At 42.6% G+C, this 19,658-nt stretch overlaps 1 protein-coding gene across 5 annotated transcripts in view; it reads left to right on the forward strand.

Moving 5' to 3' along the window:
• Positions 1 to 19,658, forward strand: part of MKLN1 (muskelin 1) — a 102,783-nt gene that overhangs the window by 51,174 nt on the left and 31,951 nt on the right. For 4 of the 5 annotated variants that reach the window (XM_071424180.1, XM_071424182.1, XM_071424184.1 and 1 more), the window contains 3 exons: positions 14,816 to 15,028; positions 17,330 to 17,551; positions 18,986 to 19,115. In XM_071424180.1, the coding sequence (XP_071280281.1) occupies positions 14,816 to 15,028; positions 17,330 to 17,551; positions 18,986 to 19,115 (565 nt within the window). The remainder of the gene's footprint in view (positions 1 to 14,815; positions 15,029 to 17,329; positions 17,552 to 18,985; positions 19,116 to 19,658) is intronic. The other variant, XM_071424181.1, reaches the window with a different exon arrangement.

A 19,658-nucleotide genomic window follows, 5' to 3' on the forward strand; every position in this document is an offset into this window, starting at 1 on the left:
TGATCAAGTAGGACAAATAGCCTGAGCTGGGGAAAAAAAAAACTCATAGGCATTTCCTGTAGCCCTTGAATCTCTGTGTCATGTACTTACTGATTGGAACATCCTTTACAAAATGGGCAATAACAAAACTGAATGTGATACTCTGGTTTCTGTCATAACAGAGCTGTGGAGACGTAAAATTGTTATATTTATGTACTGTTTAGTCAAAAAGGGGCTGCTGTGCTTTCTTCCTGCACAAACCAGTGTGGGTCAGTCTGGTGTTTAAGGGATGCATTTCCTTCTTGCTGGGGTCATGTCACATCCAGTTGAGTTTCTCTAAAGCTTAGGAGGCCTGGCTGGGATGGGAGAAAGGAGGAATGCACAAAAGGAGAGCTGTGGAGGAGACACAGTAGAAGAGCTGTGATTTTGTGTGATTAAATGATTATAAAGGGATTTTGGAGGGAAAAATGTTAGCAGAGTGTTATGGAAGTTCAGGAAATTCAGATGGAAGTTGGGAAGGGTCTAGCAAGGAGAGGAAGAAAGGAATTTTTAAAAAGTGGAGACTTGCTGAACGTGTGAGGAGTTTTCAAGAAGAGATGTATTTAATTGTGAGAAGTGTGGAGAAACATGGCTTTGGAAAGGGAATTCTGGAAGGACTCTCTGTGACAAACTTATTAGGTGGGGCCCCTGTGAGCCTTGTGGAGTTCAGCAAGGCCAAGTGCAAGGTCCTGCACATGGATTGGGGCAATTCCAAGAGCAGATAGAGGCCAAGCAGAGAATGGATCCAAGAGCAGCCCCAGGGAGGAGGAGAACTTGGGGTGTTGGTGGATGAGAAGCTCAACAGTTTTCCATGATGTGGACTTGAGCACTTCTGCTCTGAAGTCAGGCTGGCAGAGCTGGGGGTGCTCACCTGGAGGAGAGAAGGCTCCAGAGAGAGCTCAGAGCCCCTTCCAGTGCCTAAAAGGGCTTCAGGAGAGCTGGAGAGGGACTTGGGACAAAGGCATGGTGTTCCAGGACAAGGGGGAATGGCTTCCCAGTGCCAGAGGGCAGGGTTAGATGGGATATTGGGAAGGAATTCCTGGCTGGGAGGGTGGGGAGGCCCTGGCACAGATTAGCCAGAGCAGCTGTGGCTGCCCCTGGATCCCTGGAAGTGCCCAAGGCCAGGCTGGACAGGGCTTGGAGCACCCTGGGACAGTGGAAAGTGTCCCTGCCCACAGCAAGGGGTGGCACTGGATGGGCTTAAAAGTCCCTTCCTACCCAAAGCATTCCATGATTCTGTGATACGTTCAGCAGTGTTCAGGAGGCATCCTGAAGTATAATTCAGGTTTTTGGTGACTTTCTGAGGTACAGTGAGCTGCCAGCTGCTGTACTTACATCACTAGAAACCAGCAATGGGTTGTGGTTTTGTTTTTTTTTCCCAAACAGATCTGGAAGAAACCTGATTTAGAAATGAAAAGGTCAATCTCAAATGTTGAGAAGTATATTCAAAAACAAAGAATCCAGATGTTTCTCTAATAGGGACATCAACTGCTCACAAACAATTTGCAAAAAGGAAATGTCTGTTGACATGGAATTTTAAAAAATATTCAGAGTAGATTCCAGTGGAGCTTAATCTTGTTTTGTTGTATTGTGCTAGTTCTTCTTCTGACTTTTTTATTCTAATTAATCAATGGCAGTGGTTAAATTAGCCACTTAATAATGAAACTTGGATAAGAGTGAAATATGGTGAAAGTTGCATCCTGTCCAGTGTTATTGTAGGGATAATGCAGAGTAATGCTTTGGGATAAGGGTACTGGGAGCTTCTGCTGCAGTGCATTAGGAGAACATTGTGTGACCTTTTTAAAAATATTTTTGCTTCTGTTTTTCAACATTTTCCAGTGAGGTGTCTCTTTGTCACCTGAAGTTGCATTTGTCTTTTTTAACAATTAGACACCCAAACTCATTTTTCATAGCTCTTTTTCATAGAATCATTGAATGGTTCAGTTGGAAAAGCTCTCTAAGATCAGCTCCAACTGTTTCTCCCAGCACTGCCAAGGCCACCACTAAACCGTGTCCCCAAGTCTCACATCCACATGGCTTTGGAGTTCCTCCAGGGATGGGGACTCCATCACTGCCTTGGGCAGCTGTTCCAGGGATGCAAAACCCTTTCAGTAAAGAAATTTTTCCAAATATTCAAGCTCAACCTCCCCTGGTGTAACTTGAGGCCGTTCCCTCTGCTCCTGTCCCTGTTCCCTGGAGCACAGCCCAACCCCCCTGTGCTGTCCCCTCCTGGCAGGGACTTGTGCAGAGCCACAAGGGCCCCCTGAGCCTCCTTTGCTCCAGGCTCAGCCCCTGCCCAGCTCCCTGAGGTTCTCCTGCTGCTCCAGACCCTTCCCCAGCTCTGCTCTCTTGTCTGGATATGCTCCAGCTCCTTATGCCTGTCTTGTATGTCTGGACAAACTGCTCAGGGCTCTGCTGGAGTAGCTGATCACCTACAGCATGGAAACAGGGTCTGCAGGACCTGCTGGTGAGCACACCACCACTGCTGATGGACAGACAGACAGACCCCACCACCCCTTCAGAGTATGGATCCAGCAGGATTCCTGCTGTGCTTGTCAAACCCTGTTCCTCAAGCCAGAATCCTTCCAGGGAGATGCTCCCTGGAGCAGCTCAGGACCTCTCAGCTTCCCCCAGCTCGTGTCTGTGCAGTGTGTGACAGCCCTGTGAATCAGCTGGCACAAGGCACAGCCAGAATGGGGTTCATTTAAGAGCCTTGAAGAGTTTCTACCCTGAATCAGTTGGAATGTTCTGACAAATGCTGTTGTCTTCAGGGTTTTTTTAGCGGCTGTAGATCAACAGACCTCTTCAGGATTAGGGAATAAATAGTTTTTTTAAAAACAAACCTTGTCATTCCTTGGACATTTTTACTCTAGGCCAGTGTCAGTTAACAGGGAAATTTCATGTGTGTGTTTTGATGTCTATTTCTAGTTTCCAAGTAGCAGCTTTCTCTTTTGAAGGGTAATTTAGTTAAAATCAGTGCAGGAGGCCAGTTTTAAATGTAGGAAAGACTTTGTTTGGTGTAAATTGATAGTCAGGGGATTTTGAAATAGGATCAAAATGCTGAGGGGTGTTGATGCCTCTGGAGATGAGATAAATGAGGCTACAGCAGTGTGATAGTTGGCATATTTTGTGTGTCTCTGGTATTCCTGTACCTTGTTCTAGTATTTCCTAGAGACAAGAGACAGGGGGATCTCCCTTCAAACAGTGTCACTGCACTGATTGGTACCTTCTGTGCTGCTTCTTGGAAAATGCATTGACTCATCCTCATTCTGGCTTCTTCAGAGGAAAATCCTGCTCACAAACCAGCTCTGTGAAGGATGTGGAAATTGTGTAAATGGGTTAGGTTTAGGTGACACTGTGTTTCTCTCAAAAATTGTTGAAGTATTTCCTTACCAAAGGTAGAAGTGAAGGTCTTGCAATGGTTTAACTGCTTGAGAGGATAAATCTTTGCTCACAGTGAAGGAAAGTGTAGGTCAACAAGTGCCTCCTGTTCAGTAGGTCCAAAATGATGTAGAAAATGGGTACATTGTGAGGTGACAGTTTGCTGTGAACAGAAAGTGCTTTTCCAGGATGCTGAAAGTAAAAGCTGACAAGTGTAGAAAGATCTTCTAATGGTGAGAGCCAGGGGGAATTTCAGCTGCTATTGTATTTCCAGTTAAATTTTCTCCAGTCTCTGCATGCATTTCTTTGCATTTGTTGACATGGATGAATTTACCCAAAGCTTTCAGTGTCATGTTACCACAGAAGCATTTTTTGTAGGAGTTTGTGACATCTCTGACTGGTTTTTTTTGGGTGTGATGCAAAAGTACATGAGCTTATCAATGTAAAACTTCTACTCTGTTCTGTTTGAAGTGTAGAAACTGAACTAGTCTCAAATATTGACTTCTTCCCACAGATGGTGATACAGTTTGGAAGACACATCAAGTGACTTGAGGGGCTTTTTGTTGCAAATATTGTGATGTTTACAGACTTGATATCTAATACAGTGAGTGTGCCATGTCCTACTGCTGAGCAGTTCCAGTGGTACAGATGCTCAGTTGTAGGAGATTCCTGGTGCTGCAAAAGCACATAGGGAGAAAGCAGCTGTCCCTGAAAGAAACTTGGATACTGCACACATACCTTGGAGCCAACTCCCTAAATAGTGCAAATGCCTACAAAAGTAGGGACAAAGACAGCAGATGCTGGAGTGAACTAAATGAAAAGTATCCTAGGCTGATCCTAAATACCACAGGCTAATGGTTTATTTTCCTCCCTATTTAGTAGCATAATGGTTTAAAATGTTCTAAGCCAGTATTCTTTCACCAGAATGTTTGAGAGAGACTTTCACATATGGCTAACTGACATCCCCAGTGATTTCCACTTAGGCAGCCTAAAGCAAAAAAAAGCCCTGTTGAGGGAGCAGCACCTCAGCTTTTAAAATAATTTATTTTTAAATAAACATTTTGGGAAAGGTTTTCAGCCTTTAAAGCTAACTGATGTGCTTATGCTACCTTGTGTGCCTCAAGAGTTCTATCCTCTTGATCCTGGTTTATTTGTCTTTTTTTTTTTTTAACTTTGACATTTTTTTAAGGAAAAGATCATCCATATTTGAAAACAGCTTCGGGTCTTGAGTTATTCAGTTTCCTCACTAGGTGCCTGTATTTCTTGCTTCCAGCATGGAAAAAAAAGCCCAGAAAACCAGCCAAACTTCAGTTATTCCTCACACCAGGTGTCTGAATGTGTGGAGGTCCTTTTCCTCCACACACTGCTGTTCAAGTCAGTCTCGTGAAAAAAGGAGCATTAAGTAAATGCCTTGTGCCCGATGTTCTGGAGGCTGCACAACTTTGGCAGCCCTGGAGCTTGTGCATGCCAGTCTTCAGGTTATGCTGAATTTCCAAGTCATCATAAAGCTTTCAGTTGCAAAGTAAAACTACTTTTAGTCCTTGAAGTAATGCATCAGGCAGAGTTGATTTGTGGCGTTTATGTTCCGATAAAAATCACCACTTCAGCTGCAGCTTATGATGAGTTTAATGCTCTGATTTCTGCTCTGGAATGGAACTTTATTTTACTTACATGGCTTTATTAGGACATTATTGCATCATCCTGATGCATTTTGCAATTCCCTGTAAATTGTAGATGAGGCAGTGTAGAGTCATTCTTGGGTGGCTGTGGATGCATACTGGGGGGAAATGGCATTACAGGATTTTCAGGTAAAGATTTAGTGAAGAGGTTGATGTTGGTACAAGGAATTCTGATTTATATCCTTTTGGCTTTTAAAGACACAGAAATATGCACCTGTGAGATGAGCCAGCTGGAATGCCAGGACCCCAGCATTTCACACTGAAGGGATTAAAAGAAAAGGATTTTAAAGAAATAGGAGAATATGTAGAGGTGGAAGGAAAACTTAACTCTTTTGCCGGTGAGTGAAAGTAGCTTCACACACCAGTCAACTTTGCCTTGGGAGTAGAGTAATGTCTTATTTCAGCTACACTGAGAGACTTGTTACATTAATGTTACATTAACATTGCTCAGTCTGTGCAAATACAGAAATCCCTAAAGAAATATCAGTTATCCCAAGGTGGTAACATAAGGGAAGCAGTCTCAAGTAGTATCACAGGCAAATCTGTAGCTAAAATTGTCTAGATAATTACGCGCTTGAAAACGTAGTAAGTTTTTGTGGACCTTGCTGCTGAGGTATTTCAGCAACTGGGTTTTGGAGGTAATTGGGAATTGAGCTTTCTGGAGTGTCTCAAGAGAACTTACTGGCACAGTGACTGGTGCAATGATGCGTTGAATTCAGATCTATCTGAAAGAGCTTAGTGTGCTTAATAGGACTTAATCCTTGAATTTTCCAGGGCTTGCATGTGATGGAGATGTTACTGATACTGGGCTCTAGGAAATTAAACAGCCAACTTGCCAACACCTTTTGTGCAAACTACTCTTTTGTCACAGCTCTAAACTGTCTTCACTTTCTCAGAAACATCTGAGAGCCTGTGGCTGTCGAGGGATTTAGACTTAGAATTTCATGTTTGTCTATCACCAGCATCTCAAGGACAATTAATTACAAAAAAAAACCAACTTCTAAAAGTGTAGCCTTGCTTGTAACCTTTTGTGGCTAAACAGTTTATAAGCAACCAGTTAAATTTTTTCAGCCTTCTGGTTTGCAAGCGAGGCTGTAGCCCAGCCGAGTAGTTTGTGTCTATGGAAAAATCTCTCTTGGCTGGACCTTTGCTGGCCATTGTTACTGGTAATGAGAGGACAGAGTGAACTTGTGATGCATGCAAAAATGACCTCATTCAACATCCTGCCATTGTTAATGGGGTTAGTTAAATTCGGCACACGAGGGACGTTGTCCTGAGGGCCCATCTCAGAGCTGGTGAAAGCTCTGGTTCTCTGGTGGGTTGTCTGTTACATTTCATCTGCCTTGCTGAAAGCAAAGCTGAGCACTGGATGTGGAACAAACTGACAATTTACTTGGTAAAATTTAAGAAGTTGAAACTTCTTTCCCATTTCAGCAGTGCGAGCAGTGCTTTGTTTGCAGGTGAATTGTGCCTTTTGTTAGAAATAGCACAGAACCGATGTCCTTTTGCTGCAAGGTCACCGTGTACTGGGGTGTTCCTTCAGTACTTCTCTTGTTTGCATTTGTAAGCAGAATCACAAAGGTTGGATGACTTTTACTTTTGACTGTAAACTAAAGCCTGCACAAGACCTTCATACACATTCCCGCAACCTTTTTCAAATAAATTAAAGAATTACAGAATAGTTTGGGTTGGAAGGGTGGAAAGATCAACTCATTCCACCCCCTGCCATGCACTGGGACACCTTCCACTATCCTAGGTTGCTCCAAGCCCCATCCAGCCTGGCCTTGAGCAGTTCCAGGGATGAGGCAGCCACAGCTTCTCTGGGCACCCTGTGCCAGGGCCTCGCCACCCTCCTGAGCAGAGAATTTCCTTCTAACAGCTGATCTAAATGTCTTCCCTTTCAGTTTAAAATTGTTCCACCTTGTCCTGTCACTATCTGTCTGTGTAAAAAGTCCCCTTTCTTTCATCTTTTTTAATAACCCCATTTTAAATACTGAGTGGCCACAAATTATTTCCCACTATTTGCATGCTTGAAGATGTGGGAGCTTTTTCCCCTTCCCATTGGCTTTTAAGATGTTTTACTGCAACACAAGATCCATGGTGTTATGCATTGCTGGAAGGCCTTGATGATACCTTGGTGTGAGAGCAGAGAGCACAGGAGATCCAGGAATGTGGCTCCTGCTCTGGCAATTCCTCTGGCAGTGGCTGCCAAAGCTGTTTCTGCACTGTAGGAAAACTCAGGCAGCACAGCTGTCAAAGCACAGTGTTGGGGCTTTGGAAAGTTGAGCTGTGAGGACACACTTGGTCCTTAGAGGTGCCTTGATCAGGGCACATCAGGAGCCAGAAGATTGTGTATTAATTCATTCCTTTATGAAAATACTCTCAATTTACTTATTTCTACAAGCAGGTGGCAGGGAGGCTAATAAATATTAATTTCATGAGAACAGAGCATTATCTATTTGTTTTCATAGCAATCCTCATGGGCTGCATCCAGTTTGTGCTGTGATAAACCTGTGCTGATCCCTGGAGGATGGAGCTAAGACTTGGAGTCAAGTTTGTGTCAGACTGGAAGGGTTGAGCTGTCAAGGGTCATCAAATCCAGCCCACTGCTGTCATAAGGATTGTGTTGTATGATCTCTGAGCCTGATCATTTGACTTATAAGCTCAGTGAACCGTCTTTCAAAAATAGAACATCAGGCCGTTTATTTTTTTTTAATTCTAATTTAAGCAGGGAAAGTCTCTTCGTTACTGTAATGAGAGGACAGCTCATGACCACACAGCATCAACAGTGGGAAATTAGGACTGTCCCAAATGTGAGCATGCTTTTAGGAAAGGGAAAAAGAAAGCTTCATTCTGTTAAATTTTATTGTTTTCCCACCTTGAAGAGATGTGCACACAAAACTGTGTGCTAAAAGCTGCCTCTGACTTTAATCTGCTCCATCATGTCTGAGTCAGATGCCCAGAAAGGACTTTGCTGGTAAATCTATCCCGTGGCATCACTGTGGGAGGGCACCAGTAAGCAGATTAGCCATAGCTCAGATTCTGTGTCAACTGCCTGACCAAGGGTGTCTTCCTGTCTTGGCTGTGCCTGGACTTATTAACAGTTAATTATAACTTTTTAATACCCAAACTTAATATTTATCATAAAGCATTTAACTCTCTTGTGTGAAAAATGGTGTAAATTCATGGCTTTCCAGTCCTGAGGAGTTTTTAGCATGATGACTCTTAGATAGATTCTGGTCTATTTCTTAGGCTTCCCAAAATATTTTTTAACAGAACACATTTAATTTATATGTAACACTTTTCTAGAGAAGCTGTGGCTGCCCTGTCCCTGGAAGTGCCCAGTCCCAGGGGCTTGGAACAACCTGGGGAATAGTGGCAGGTGGGGCAGTGGGACTGGATGAGCTTTAAGGTCCCTTCCAACTCAAACCTTTCTGTGGCTGATGAACTTGCTTGTTCTCAGAAATATCCTTTATAACTGGTGAAGCAGACTTAAAAATTTAGTTGGAATGTCTGTTACTTTTATAGATAGTGGCAAGAATCGTGGAATGTTAAAGGTTGGAAGGGACCTTAGAGATCATCTAGTCCCAAACCCCTGCCATGGGCAGGGACACCTGCCACTAGACCAGGTTGCTCCAAGCCCCATCCAAGCCGCCCCCGGCCTTGAACACTTCCAGGGATTATTTGTGAAGTAATTTAAAAAATGGAGTGTACATAGAGTATCCGAAAAACATTTTCTGGAGCTAAACTCCCATTTTAAGGTGCTGGAATCATTCAGTGCTGTGCTGCATCTACCTTGTGTGACATGCAAAGGTTTTTAATTCTAGTGTTGGAACTGGCTGGTCTTGGACATCAAATGACACGAGTGGCACTGATTTCTGCCATCATACAGAGTAAGAAGTTGGGATGTGCTGTTTGAGGGAGGGTCTTTCATGCTGAAGAAACCCTTCCAGGGGGCTTTGAGCCCCTGCCATGTGCCTGTGCTGGGCTGCTCTGGCCTTGAGCACAGTTGTGATGCTCCTGTTGTGGAATTGGACGTGCAGGACCCTCCTTCTGGTGGTTTGGTGCTCCTGGCAGATCATCAGTGATTTCATGGGTGATAGGAATGACACATCAGCCCCCAGCTCCTGTTTTGTGTTGAGGGACCACACAAATCCTCCATGCTACCATCAAAAAAGAAAAGATTAAATTATTTTCTTATGTTTCTGGAACCTTTAGGTTATGATAAACTTCTGTGAGTAACTTGTATGGGATGTAAATGTTTTATTTTGTTGTATAGCTGCAGTTGTTTCTCTTGCTGAATTTAGTGCTCATCTAGAGCAAAGCAAATCTTTGCTGCGGCTCAGATTAAACATTTTGGGACCGCATTAACTCTAGACTGGCATTGATAAAGCACTAACAAGCTCTAATCTTAAAGCACATGGACTTGAATTAATGCCAGGAATAATATGCATTTCCTTTCATTTTCAAGTTTGTGGAGAACTTTCCCCCCCTTTTTTTTTTTTTTTTTAATTGGGGGGAGGTGGAGGAGGAAACGAATTATAGTCCAAAACTGGGAAATGAGAGCAATTAATCTCTGCAGTTGTGTGTAGGCAGGAGGGACTATTTGTTGCCTGACAGACTGCTCTCAGGACTGGAAACAAAGTAGGTTGTTTGTGTCTTTTTATGTCCTCGTCCTAGTTTGCTTTAGGACAAGAGCATTTACCTCATGACGCTTATTTTTGAACTTCATACTGGAGGCAGTGTTCACATTCCACTCAGTCTTTTACAGGACCAAGAACGGAGAATTAGTCAGCTGTTCTTTGTTTTTATTTCCCTGACTCTTGAACAGGATCCAGGCTTGCTCCTGAGGTTTTTCATCTGGATTGGTCTGAATAAAACAGATTTTTCTTGCAACTGAAACCCCTTTATTTGCAAAAGGTTATGATAACCAGAAGAAGCCAAGCTCCCCCAGTTTATGTTTGGGATGGGCAGTGGAACCGGCTTCCTGCGGTCATGTTCTCATTAAAGGAGGTTCATAGGACATTTATTTAAAAACAAACTAAAAAATGAAAGCTATCATGTTTGTGCCTTAATGTAGCATTCCAGGATGCTGTTGCTAAGATGATGCCTGCTGATTCTGGCATAAATAGTGATTTGAGCAGACCCTACCCTAAGGAGTTGAGTCCCAATCCTTTCTCCCCTGTATAGGAACAAATCAATTATTCTAAGGAGGCGGTGTTGTCTCTCGGTGCTGTTGTGTTGCTTTTTGAAAACGTTTTGTAAGTTAGTCCTTAAGTGGGATAATTGCTTTCAGCATTTGCAAGTTAAATGAAGAAAGCTCTAATTAGATTTTATAAAGTGGCTTAGCATGTTGAGAAGGCTTTTCATAAAGTATACTGTGTATTCACTTGGCATTGCACAATTGAATTTCGTGTAGCACTGACGAAACCTAAAAATCCTATTTGGCCCTGGGTGCTTAAAGGATTGAAAGCCTTTCTTAAGTGCTCCTGGCCATACAGCCTCTCTTCCTTTCCCCACCATCCCACCCTCACCAGGGCATTTATCTCTGCTGTAGAGACCAGAGGAGTTACATCAACATCAACCTGTATAAAGAAGAGCCTTGGAGCTGGGCATAAAGCTTGGTATTTTGTAGCACTTCCAAGCAGGACCCTGCACATGCTGTTTAATCTGTTTTAGCTGTTACTGTGCTGTGCTGATTGTATGGTGGGGCTGGGTGGCACAAGAGCCACTTTGTTCAGGTCACTCCTGGCTCTGTGCGGGCACTTATTGAGTCCCACACAAGCCCAGCAGTGCCTGTGCTTAGTAGATTTTGGTATTGTTTGGTGTCCTGTAGGTTAGAAATGTGATATGCTAATGCTTTCCTCTTGCCATCACAGCCTTGGCAGCAGCTGAGGCACTGGCCAAAGCAGCCTGACACACTTATTGCCATCTGAATAAGGACTTAGCCCAGTCACAAGTTCCTTTCACGTGTGGTTTCTGCAGTGTGTGTGCCAGGAGCTTTCTGATGAGAATTGGAAGGAGTCCCCAGAGGCAGTGTTTGTTCAGATCATTTGGGTGCTGTTGCTGGATGTGACTTTCAGAAGATGGGCTCTGTTTGGGGAGTAACACCTCTGCTACCTCAGTCAATCAGGTCGTGAAGGTTTATCTGCAAAAATGTGCATTCCATGTGTAACAACTTAGAAGAAACCTGATCTAAAGTAAAGTGCTTAATTACAAAATCACAGAATGGTTTGGGTTGGGATGGACTTTAAAGACCCTCTAGTTCACCCCCCTGCCATGGACAAGGACACCTTCCACTAGGCAGGCTGCTGAGAGCCCCATCCACTGGCCTTGAACACTTCCAGAGATGAGTTTTGCACAGGTTTGTTATGAGTTCAGACAGTCACAGAAACAACTTGTCAAAACCATGACTTGGTGATAAGGCCTGAATGTGAAGAAGGGCGTAGGGATTTCTAGTAAGATCCACTCAGCCTGGGACATTAATTAATGGATCATGGTCAGCCTACATCCTGGCAGGGGGATAAAAGGTTGCTCTTTTGCCCTCTAGCCATGCTTGATCTCTTCAACCTTGGCTTAGACAGTCATCTCTGTCATGGTCAGTTTTTCTCAGTTATTGCTTTTAAAGGATCAGATTCTTTGAACGCTTGTGGAATCAACAAACTTTCCTGTTTGAATTTACTGGATTGCTGTGTCCATGGCAAGCTGTGGCAGAGTGTTCCTCGTGTGAACAACAGGCTGCTGTTGTAACCACATGGAGCACAGGGCTTTGGATGAACCCTCACAGCCACCCACGGGCACTTGATTCATCACATGTGCCTTGAAGCATTTTACTCTTTTGTGGTGTCTTTGTAAATGGACTTTGTGTCCCTCTTTGAAGTACATATGAGCTGCAAGGGCTGCCATGGTCAAGCTGAACTCAGAAGTGAACACAGATTTGAACCTTTCCCCTTTTCCTGCCTTAAATGTCAAGCCAGCATATATCACTGTTAATGGAGTTACTTACTCATTTTGGTAACATGTAGGCTAAGGAGGAAACTTTGGCAGGTTCCTTGTGACCTTGTGAGTGGTGTGCAGGCAGAACTCCAGTTTTCTTGGAGAACAGGTTTCAAACTGGATGAAGTTTCCTGTATTACAAGAGATAGCTCATGCTATGGCAGGCTCTGCAGTTTGGTAGAGCCGAAGTTCTTGCTTGAACTTGAGACGATGAGGATTCTGTGTCTGTAGAGATGAAATGTTAAACTTAAGAGCTCTTTAAGAAAGCAGATTATTCCTGTGTGAGATGTGGCTAGGATGTAATTAAAGAAAAAAGGTATTTTTCCTAAATTCTTTTCTCATTTTAGAACAGTCTTAGGAAATCTGTATGTTGCACATTTAGTGTAGCAACTGTGGTTTTGGTGCCATTGCCTTGAAATGGGTATTGAGTTGTGAAGTGTCTCAACTTTGTGTCTGTTTTTAGACAAATTTTGGTTGATGATGTAGTTTTTCATGGCAAGGCAGATCTGGAAATTGCTAAATTGGAGATTTACTCCTGAAAGTGCCAAAGACATTATTTGAACAATTTTGAGAGGATTTATTTTAGTCCGCATAGAGGTGAGAGAGAGGGGGAATGATTCTTAAATTGTCCAATTCCATTAAAAAACTGCAGTGACCTGCCAGAGGGGAGGGTCAGAAAGCACAGGTGGGTCCTCACATCTCACCCACAAGGCAGCTGTGCCAAGGCAAATAGGTGCTCATGGGCAGGGGAGTGGTGCCATATCCCTCAGGGTCCCAGCTCCATGGCTTGGCATGGACTTTGCACACTGGGGTGATTTATTGGTGAACCAGGGGCTGCCTTTGTGAGTGCACAGCCTGGTGCTTCTCATGCAAAGGAAGTCGCCCGTGTGTTTGGAACAGGGTCCTCTGCAAGATGCTGTTTTTGTATTTCTAGGAACAAAGAATTGTGTTGTTGCTTTCTGTGTCCAAAGGCAATCAATGAGCTTTTGCTGCATTTCAGGATTTTATGCTAATATTTCACTGCTATCAGTACTTTTATTTTCAGAAAATAAAATTATCCTAATTACCATGAAGTAACTAATCCTCAAAGCTGTAATCATTGCCGACATAATGCTTCGTATTTACAAAATATGAACAATTCAGTTCACCTCTTCACATGGTCTTTTGAGTTACTGTAAACAGTTTCCTGGAACTATTGCTTAATCAAGAAATTGAATTCTGTAACATGAATAGCAAAGGCTTTTGACAACAAAGATGTAATGCTTCCTTTATTGTTTTATCCAATTTGGTGATGTGCATTCCATTAGTGTACTTTAAATTTCAATAGACTTTAGGTGAAAGTACAAGTATGAAGATTTTTTCATAAGGCAATGCACATAAGGTAGCACAGAGAGCAACTGTTGTGCTGATTATTTGGTGTGATGTGGCTACTCTTTAACTATAAGTCTTCAATAATGATTTTAAAGATTTGCTATATCCTTGCCTACTTGCCTAATCTTTACTTTTCAATAGTTTTAAATAGATTTTTTTTTGTATAGAAATCCCAGAATGGTTTGGGTTGGAAGGGACCTTAAAGATCATCCCATTCCAAAGCCCTACCATGGGCAGGGACACCTTCCACTGTCCCAGGCTGCTCCAGGCCCTGTCCAGCCTGGCCTTGGACACTTTCAGGGATCCAGGGGCAGCCACAGCTTCTCTGGGCAACTTGTGCCAAGGCCTCACCACCCTCATAGGGAAGAATTTCTTCCCAGTATCTAATTTAAACCTGCCCTCTGTCAGTGGGAAGCCATTCTTTGTGTCCTGGCGCCCAACTGTGTCAAAATAAACTACAGAATTGATCTGTACTCATGATGTGATGTTTTTCATCTGATATTTTGCACATAAGGCTTTGCAAACCTTGATTTCTAACGTTTTGGTGTACCAGAACATCACTCTCATGCTTCAAGAAGTGTATGAAGGCCCTTAAAAAGAGATTTGGGATGCAGAAAGGAAACTGCTCAGGCCTGCATAATCATCATCATAATGTCATTAAATAAATTACTCCATGATTTAACTTGAGCACTCCTGGATGGATTAAGCCCATAATAATTTGACATGGGGCACTCTGTGTGTTTCTCTTGAAGATCATAACTCAGGGCAGTTTTGCTTACCGTGGGAAACTTTCTTTCAGCTGGAGCCTGGGAGGGCCATATCTATTTGTGAAGGACAGGGAGTGCTTTTGTTACCTTTCCAGAGCCATTACAGGATATGATTGCTTGGGGGAGTGTCTGCTTATGATCTGTTAGAAAACAGCCTATTAATAAAACAGAGGCTCTTGTAATAGAGCACTTCTTAATCTTCTTCCTGTGTAGTTATTTATAGGCTGTGACATCTTAATTTGCCTCTCATGTGCATCGACTTCTGTTATTTTAAAAGATCAAGTAGTTTTCACACGCCTCTGAGAATCACTTCTGGGAGAAACTGTCTGTTTTCTAAGGAATCTGACAAAAAAGGTTCAAATCATAAGTTTGTTGTGACAAATGCATTAAGGTTTTTTGCTGGTGTCTTTCTAAAAGGACAGAAGTTATGGGATGTGCTCTTGTAGTTAGTATATATTAATCCTGTATTTGATTACAAGCAGATTTTCCTGAATTCCCCAAGAATTTCTAGCTGCTGCTAATACTTATTTCCCCTTAGCCACCTACCTGGAGCAATATTAAATCCATTACTCTCTACATTTTTGTGGTCCTTGGCTTTCTCAGAGCGGTCCCAGTGCCAGGTCCTGTCACAAGATGTGCATTGACATCCAGAGAAGGCAGATCTACACCCTGGGGCGGTACCTGGATTCCTCTGTGAGGAACAGCAAGTCCCTGAAAAGTGATTTCTACCGCTACGACATCGACACCAACACCTGGATGCTGCTGAGCGAGGACACTGCAGCAGATGGAGGCCCCAAGCTGGTGTTTGATCATCAGGTCAGCCACACTCATGTCACCACATTTCTCTTCACAGAGAAAAAAGCAAAGCACAATTCTTCCCAAGAATATTTCTGGGTTTCATGTTCTCTGAACTTCAGAGAAAGGAAAAACAATTCTTATCATTTGCTGTGCCTGTGTTTGTGCCAAAGCAGAATGCAATATGGAGATGGTTTACCCACAGTGATGGTGTTTTGGTTCCTTGGCCTGTCAGGGCCAGGTGTGTGTGTGTGTGTGTGTGTGTGTCTCTCAGGACTGTCAGCTGAGATTCTGTGCAGTGTGTGCAGAGTTGAGTGCTTGGCAGATTCAGTTTAGATGTAATGTAATATAATGCAATATAATATAGACTAATATAGTATAATGAAGTAATTAATTAGCCTTCTGATACGATGGAGTCCTCCTCATCGTTTCTCCCTGCCATGGGGCTCATCCTGTTTCAATGCCCTCATCCTCCTGCTGCAAGTTCCCAGTGTTTAAAAGCCAGTTTTGACTGTAGTCTCTGTGATTTTGAGGTGCTGTAGCAGGTAACAGAGCAGGGATGAAGAGGGTGTGATCTGCACTCAATTAAATCCTAATAGCAGTGGTGCTCAACGCCACTGGCTGCTGGTGCTCTAATCAAACCGAGTCAGAAGAATCATAAAAACCTTTGCAAACAAATGCATTTTATTAAGACACGTTTTATTAAAGCCCAAAGCACAGTTCATCTGGTTTTAATCAGTCTCCTTGAGCTGGGTTTGCAGATATGCCTTGCCTGGAGGGCCTTGGGGAGCAACTTTTAAAGCTGTGTATGGTACCTTTGGAAGAATACTCTAAGCAAGCTGCTGGACTAAGGCCAGCACAGGAGCAGGATCCTTTCCAAATTGGTTACCTTTAAAAATTGTAGAATGTGCTTTCTTTGTAGAGCTTAAAACACCTTGGAGGAATGGCTACTAATCCTTTAAAAAGTCACATCTGTCCACGTGTTCAAATTAATAACTTCTTTACTTATGTTGTGTTCAGTGGCTTTTGTCTACTTGAAAAAGGTATTTTGTTCTCAATTGATTTTTTTTTTTTTTTTTTTAATGAAGCATCGCCAAGAAACAGCACATCAGGACTCATTTTTAAAGCAGCCCAAGATCAGCTTTTATTGGTACTGGCTGTTTTGTAACCAAAGCTGTTGTTTGCCAGCACAATGTGCCTTTCTGCTGACACCGAAAATTAAAGATACGCCATGTCTGCAGAACAAAAGCCAATCAGTCTTTCTGTTCTATTAATAACCAGTGCCAGTCTCCCAGGTGTTGGGGAAGAGGCACAAGGAAATTGTCAGCTGGCAAGGCTACTCTGGGTACCTTGCTTGCCTCTTGAAATGATTCCTTTTTTCCCTGCTCTGTCTCTCAGGGAAGAAGGGCCTCACTGACTTCTGTCAGTCTGCAGCTCTCCCTCTTCTCTCCCTCAGCACCTACTGCAATAGCAGTTTTTATTTAACCTTCAGAAATGTGCTGCACTAGAAGTGTTTTGTGTAGGCTTTGCTGAGTAGCATCTCTGTCTTACTGTAATCTTGTCTGTTGGTTTGCTTTTTTTTTTTTCCCCTCTGGTATTTTGTAACCCTCTGCTTTGCACTTTGTCTGAAAACATCACCTGGAGTCAGGGGGTTTGGTTTGATTTGTGCTGCAGTGCTTCTCATGTGTGCCATAACCTCAGTTAAAGTTTGGAGATTAAACAAGTTTCTGCTGCAGTCCCAGGAGGAATCTTTGGCTGGGTTAAGCCCCCACTTTGTGTTCCAGTAATGGGGGTAACAGTAAATGTGTGCTGGGGATGGAATCTCAGTAACAAATCACAGACTAATTTTTGCATCAGTTGATGGGTGGGCAGTGAATTAGAAGTGATTTTGAATTTCTTCCTTGCACAACCATTGCCAAAGGTGATACTCTGTTAACTCTGGCTATAAGAATGTAGCTTGAAAAGATTCCCATGGATCTTTTCTGTGGAATCTATGGGAAAGAACCTTGTGAATCCTTGTGAAAGACTCTCAAGTACTTTTCCCTGAAATCAGCAGGTTTTTTAGGTGATGAAGGGTACATTAATTTTTTTCTTTTCCACATTGAATGGCATATAGAAACTAGACTTGTGTTTTAAATTTCTTTTATGAGATTAGACCTGACAACCATGAAGATGTGTGTCCTTTTCTGTTTGTTGAAGGCTCAGATGTGCAGAGCACTGTCTTAGTTTAGTAGGCATTGCTTGCAGGAGAGGGGTGTTTAATATTAGATCTCAAAGTGTTCAGCTCTTACCTGCTTAAAACGGCTTCCCTGCTTCTTGCAGATGTGCATGGATTCTGAAAAACACATGATCTACACCTTTGGGGGCCGAATCCTGACCTGCAATGGCAGTGTGGACGACAGCAGAGCCAGTGAGCCCCAGTTCAGTGGCTTGTTTGCTTTTGATTGCCAGTGCCAGACATGGAAACTTCTGAGGGAGGATTCCTGCAACGCCGGACCCGAGGATATCCAGTCCCGGATAGGACACTGCATGCTGTTCCATTCTGTAAGTATCCACACCCTGCTTTGATTCATGAGGTCTGACTTTAAGGAGAACATCTGGTTTTGGTTTTTCTTGCAAATTTTGAGCTCTTTAATCTCCTGAGTGATGTGTTGTCTCAGTTAATCCAATGTTTGCTGACATTCTGATACTGCTTTGCTAAGTGCAGGAGGTGCTAATTCAAGTTTCAGAGCTTTCATGACTCCAACTGAATAAAATTTCAAGTAAAAATCAAGGTGAATTTTAAAGAGTTGATTTTAATATAATAATATTAATGGGACTTAATGGGTGTGCATTGAGTTGCAGAGGCCTCAGAGCCTTTGATGGAGGAGCATCCAGCTGCTCTTTGTAGTCCTGAGCAGCTGCAAACAGCTGTAAACAGCTGGAATTCTGGACACTTCATCCAGAGCCTCCTGGAGAAGCAGAAGGATGGGGGAAAGGTGTATCTAAGCATTTTACTCCATGTTGGGTATTAAAAAACACCTTCATTGCCTTTCCAGATGTGTTCATCAACCACATGTCCATTTAAGAGAAGAGAACTAAAGAGAATTTAAATTAATGTTGTGGCATTTAAATATTTACTGATACCATCAACTCAAACCTCACCAATCTGAAGGAATTGCTGATTTTACTTCTCTTGCCCTTTCAAGTGAGAGATCAGAATTTCTACAGTGAATACTGGGCTTTCTGAGCTTTTAATTTTATTTTTGTTTTGAATGGTTCTTTAAAATCTGGTGGAAAAACATATTGCCCCACAAATTCCTGCACAAGGACTTGAGGATCTTTCAAATAGTTGTCTGTGGTAAATATAAGAATACTGGTTTCTGTAAGCACAGGTCATGGAAGTTTAAGTCCTTTTCTGTTTTCTCAACCATTTGAAAGAAAAATAATCTGCCTCTTATGGACTTTCCACTTGGCAGACTTGAAAGAAGCAATAAACCTGTTATTCTTGGCTTGCTCCTTGCCATTTGCCTGTACTGAATTTAGTAATGTGCTGGTACTTGGATGGTTTCTCCTACAGTCTATCTTTTGTTCCTGTTGTGTTTTTAACAGTGATTTTATGATGGACTTTAGAAACAGGGCCTGGTAATTCTTTAATAATAAACTTGAAAGATGAGCTGCTGCTTTAATGTGCTGAAGTTAAAGCTAGATGAGGCAGGGGCTGCATCAGTTACCTGAGCACAATGATGTTAAACTTAGAAGAGACATCTCTGTTCCTCTTTGATTCATTAATGGCTGCCCCTGGATGTGCCAGGCCAGGTTGGATGGGACTTGGAGCAGCCTGGAATAGTGGAAGCGGATTGGAACTGGATGGGCTTTAATGTCCCTTCCAACCCAAACCACTTATGATTCTGTGATAAATATCACTGCTAACGATCACAGTTGACCAACATACTGTCTTGAACTCGTAAAGATTTTTTTTTTCCCTCCCTTTTCCAGAAAAATCGCTGTTTATATGTGTTTGGTGGCCAGAGATCAAAGACTTACTTGAACGACTTCTTCAGTTATGATGTGGACAGCGACCACGTGGACATTATCTCAGATGGCACAAAGAAAGATTCAGGCATGGGTAAGAGGATAACAACATAATATTTCCCTTGGTACAAGTGAGAAATATACTGTGAAGGATGAAATATTGTAAAAGGAGAAATATGGAGGTGAAAGGCCAGGTTCAACCTGTGGGATCACGTTGACATCCTTAACTAACCCTCCATACCCAGGTGAACTCCACTATCCAGGTTAAACTTCTGCCAGCTCTTCTGTTCTTTCTGTCATTTGACACTCTCCATCTTGAGCACAATACAAATAATTGATGCATGAAACCACACAGCACCTCAAAAGGAAAAAAAAAAACCTAGCAAAATAAGAACAAACACCTCTTCTGGAAACTCTTAACAAAGACTAAAAAGATTGGAAAAAAATCTTTAGGCCTGGAAAGGAGAAAGTAAATTGTTATTTTTCTGGTTTTCACTGAGTGTAAATTGCCATAAGATAAAGATAGTCTGCAGAAAGGCAGGTAGGGTGCCCAGAGGCAGAGAATTGGAGTAGAGGGACAGAAGTTATTTTCACCAGAAAGATGAGACCAGGCTGTTGTCCTGTTATATTTATAATA

Source organism: Agelaius tricolor, unplaced genomic scaffold (genome assembly GCF_023055355.1).
Source record: "Agelaius tricolor isolate 1412-34295 unplaced genomic scaffold, bAgeTri1.0.p SCAF_3, whole genome shotgun sequence".
NCBI classification, from domain to species: domain Eukaryota; kingdom Metazoa; phylum Chordata; class Aves; order Passeriformes; family Icteridae; genus Agelaius; species Agelaius tricolor.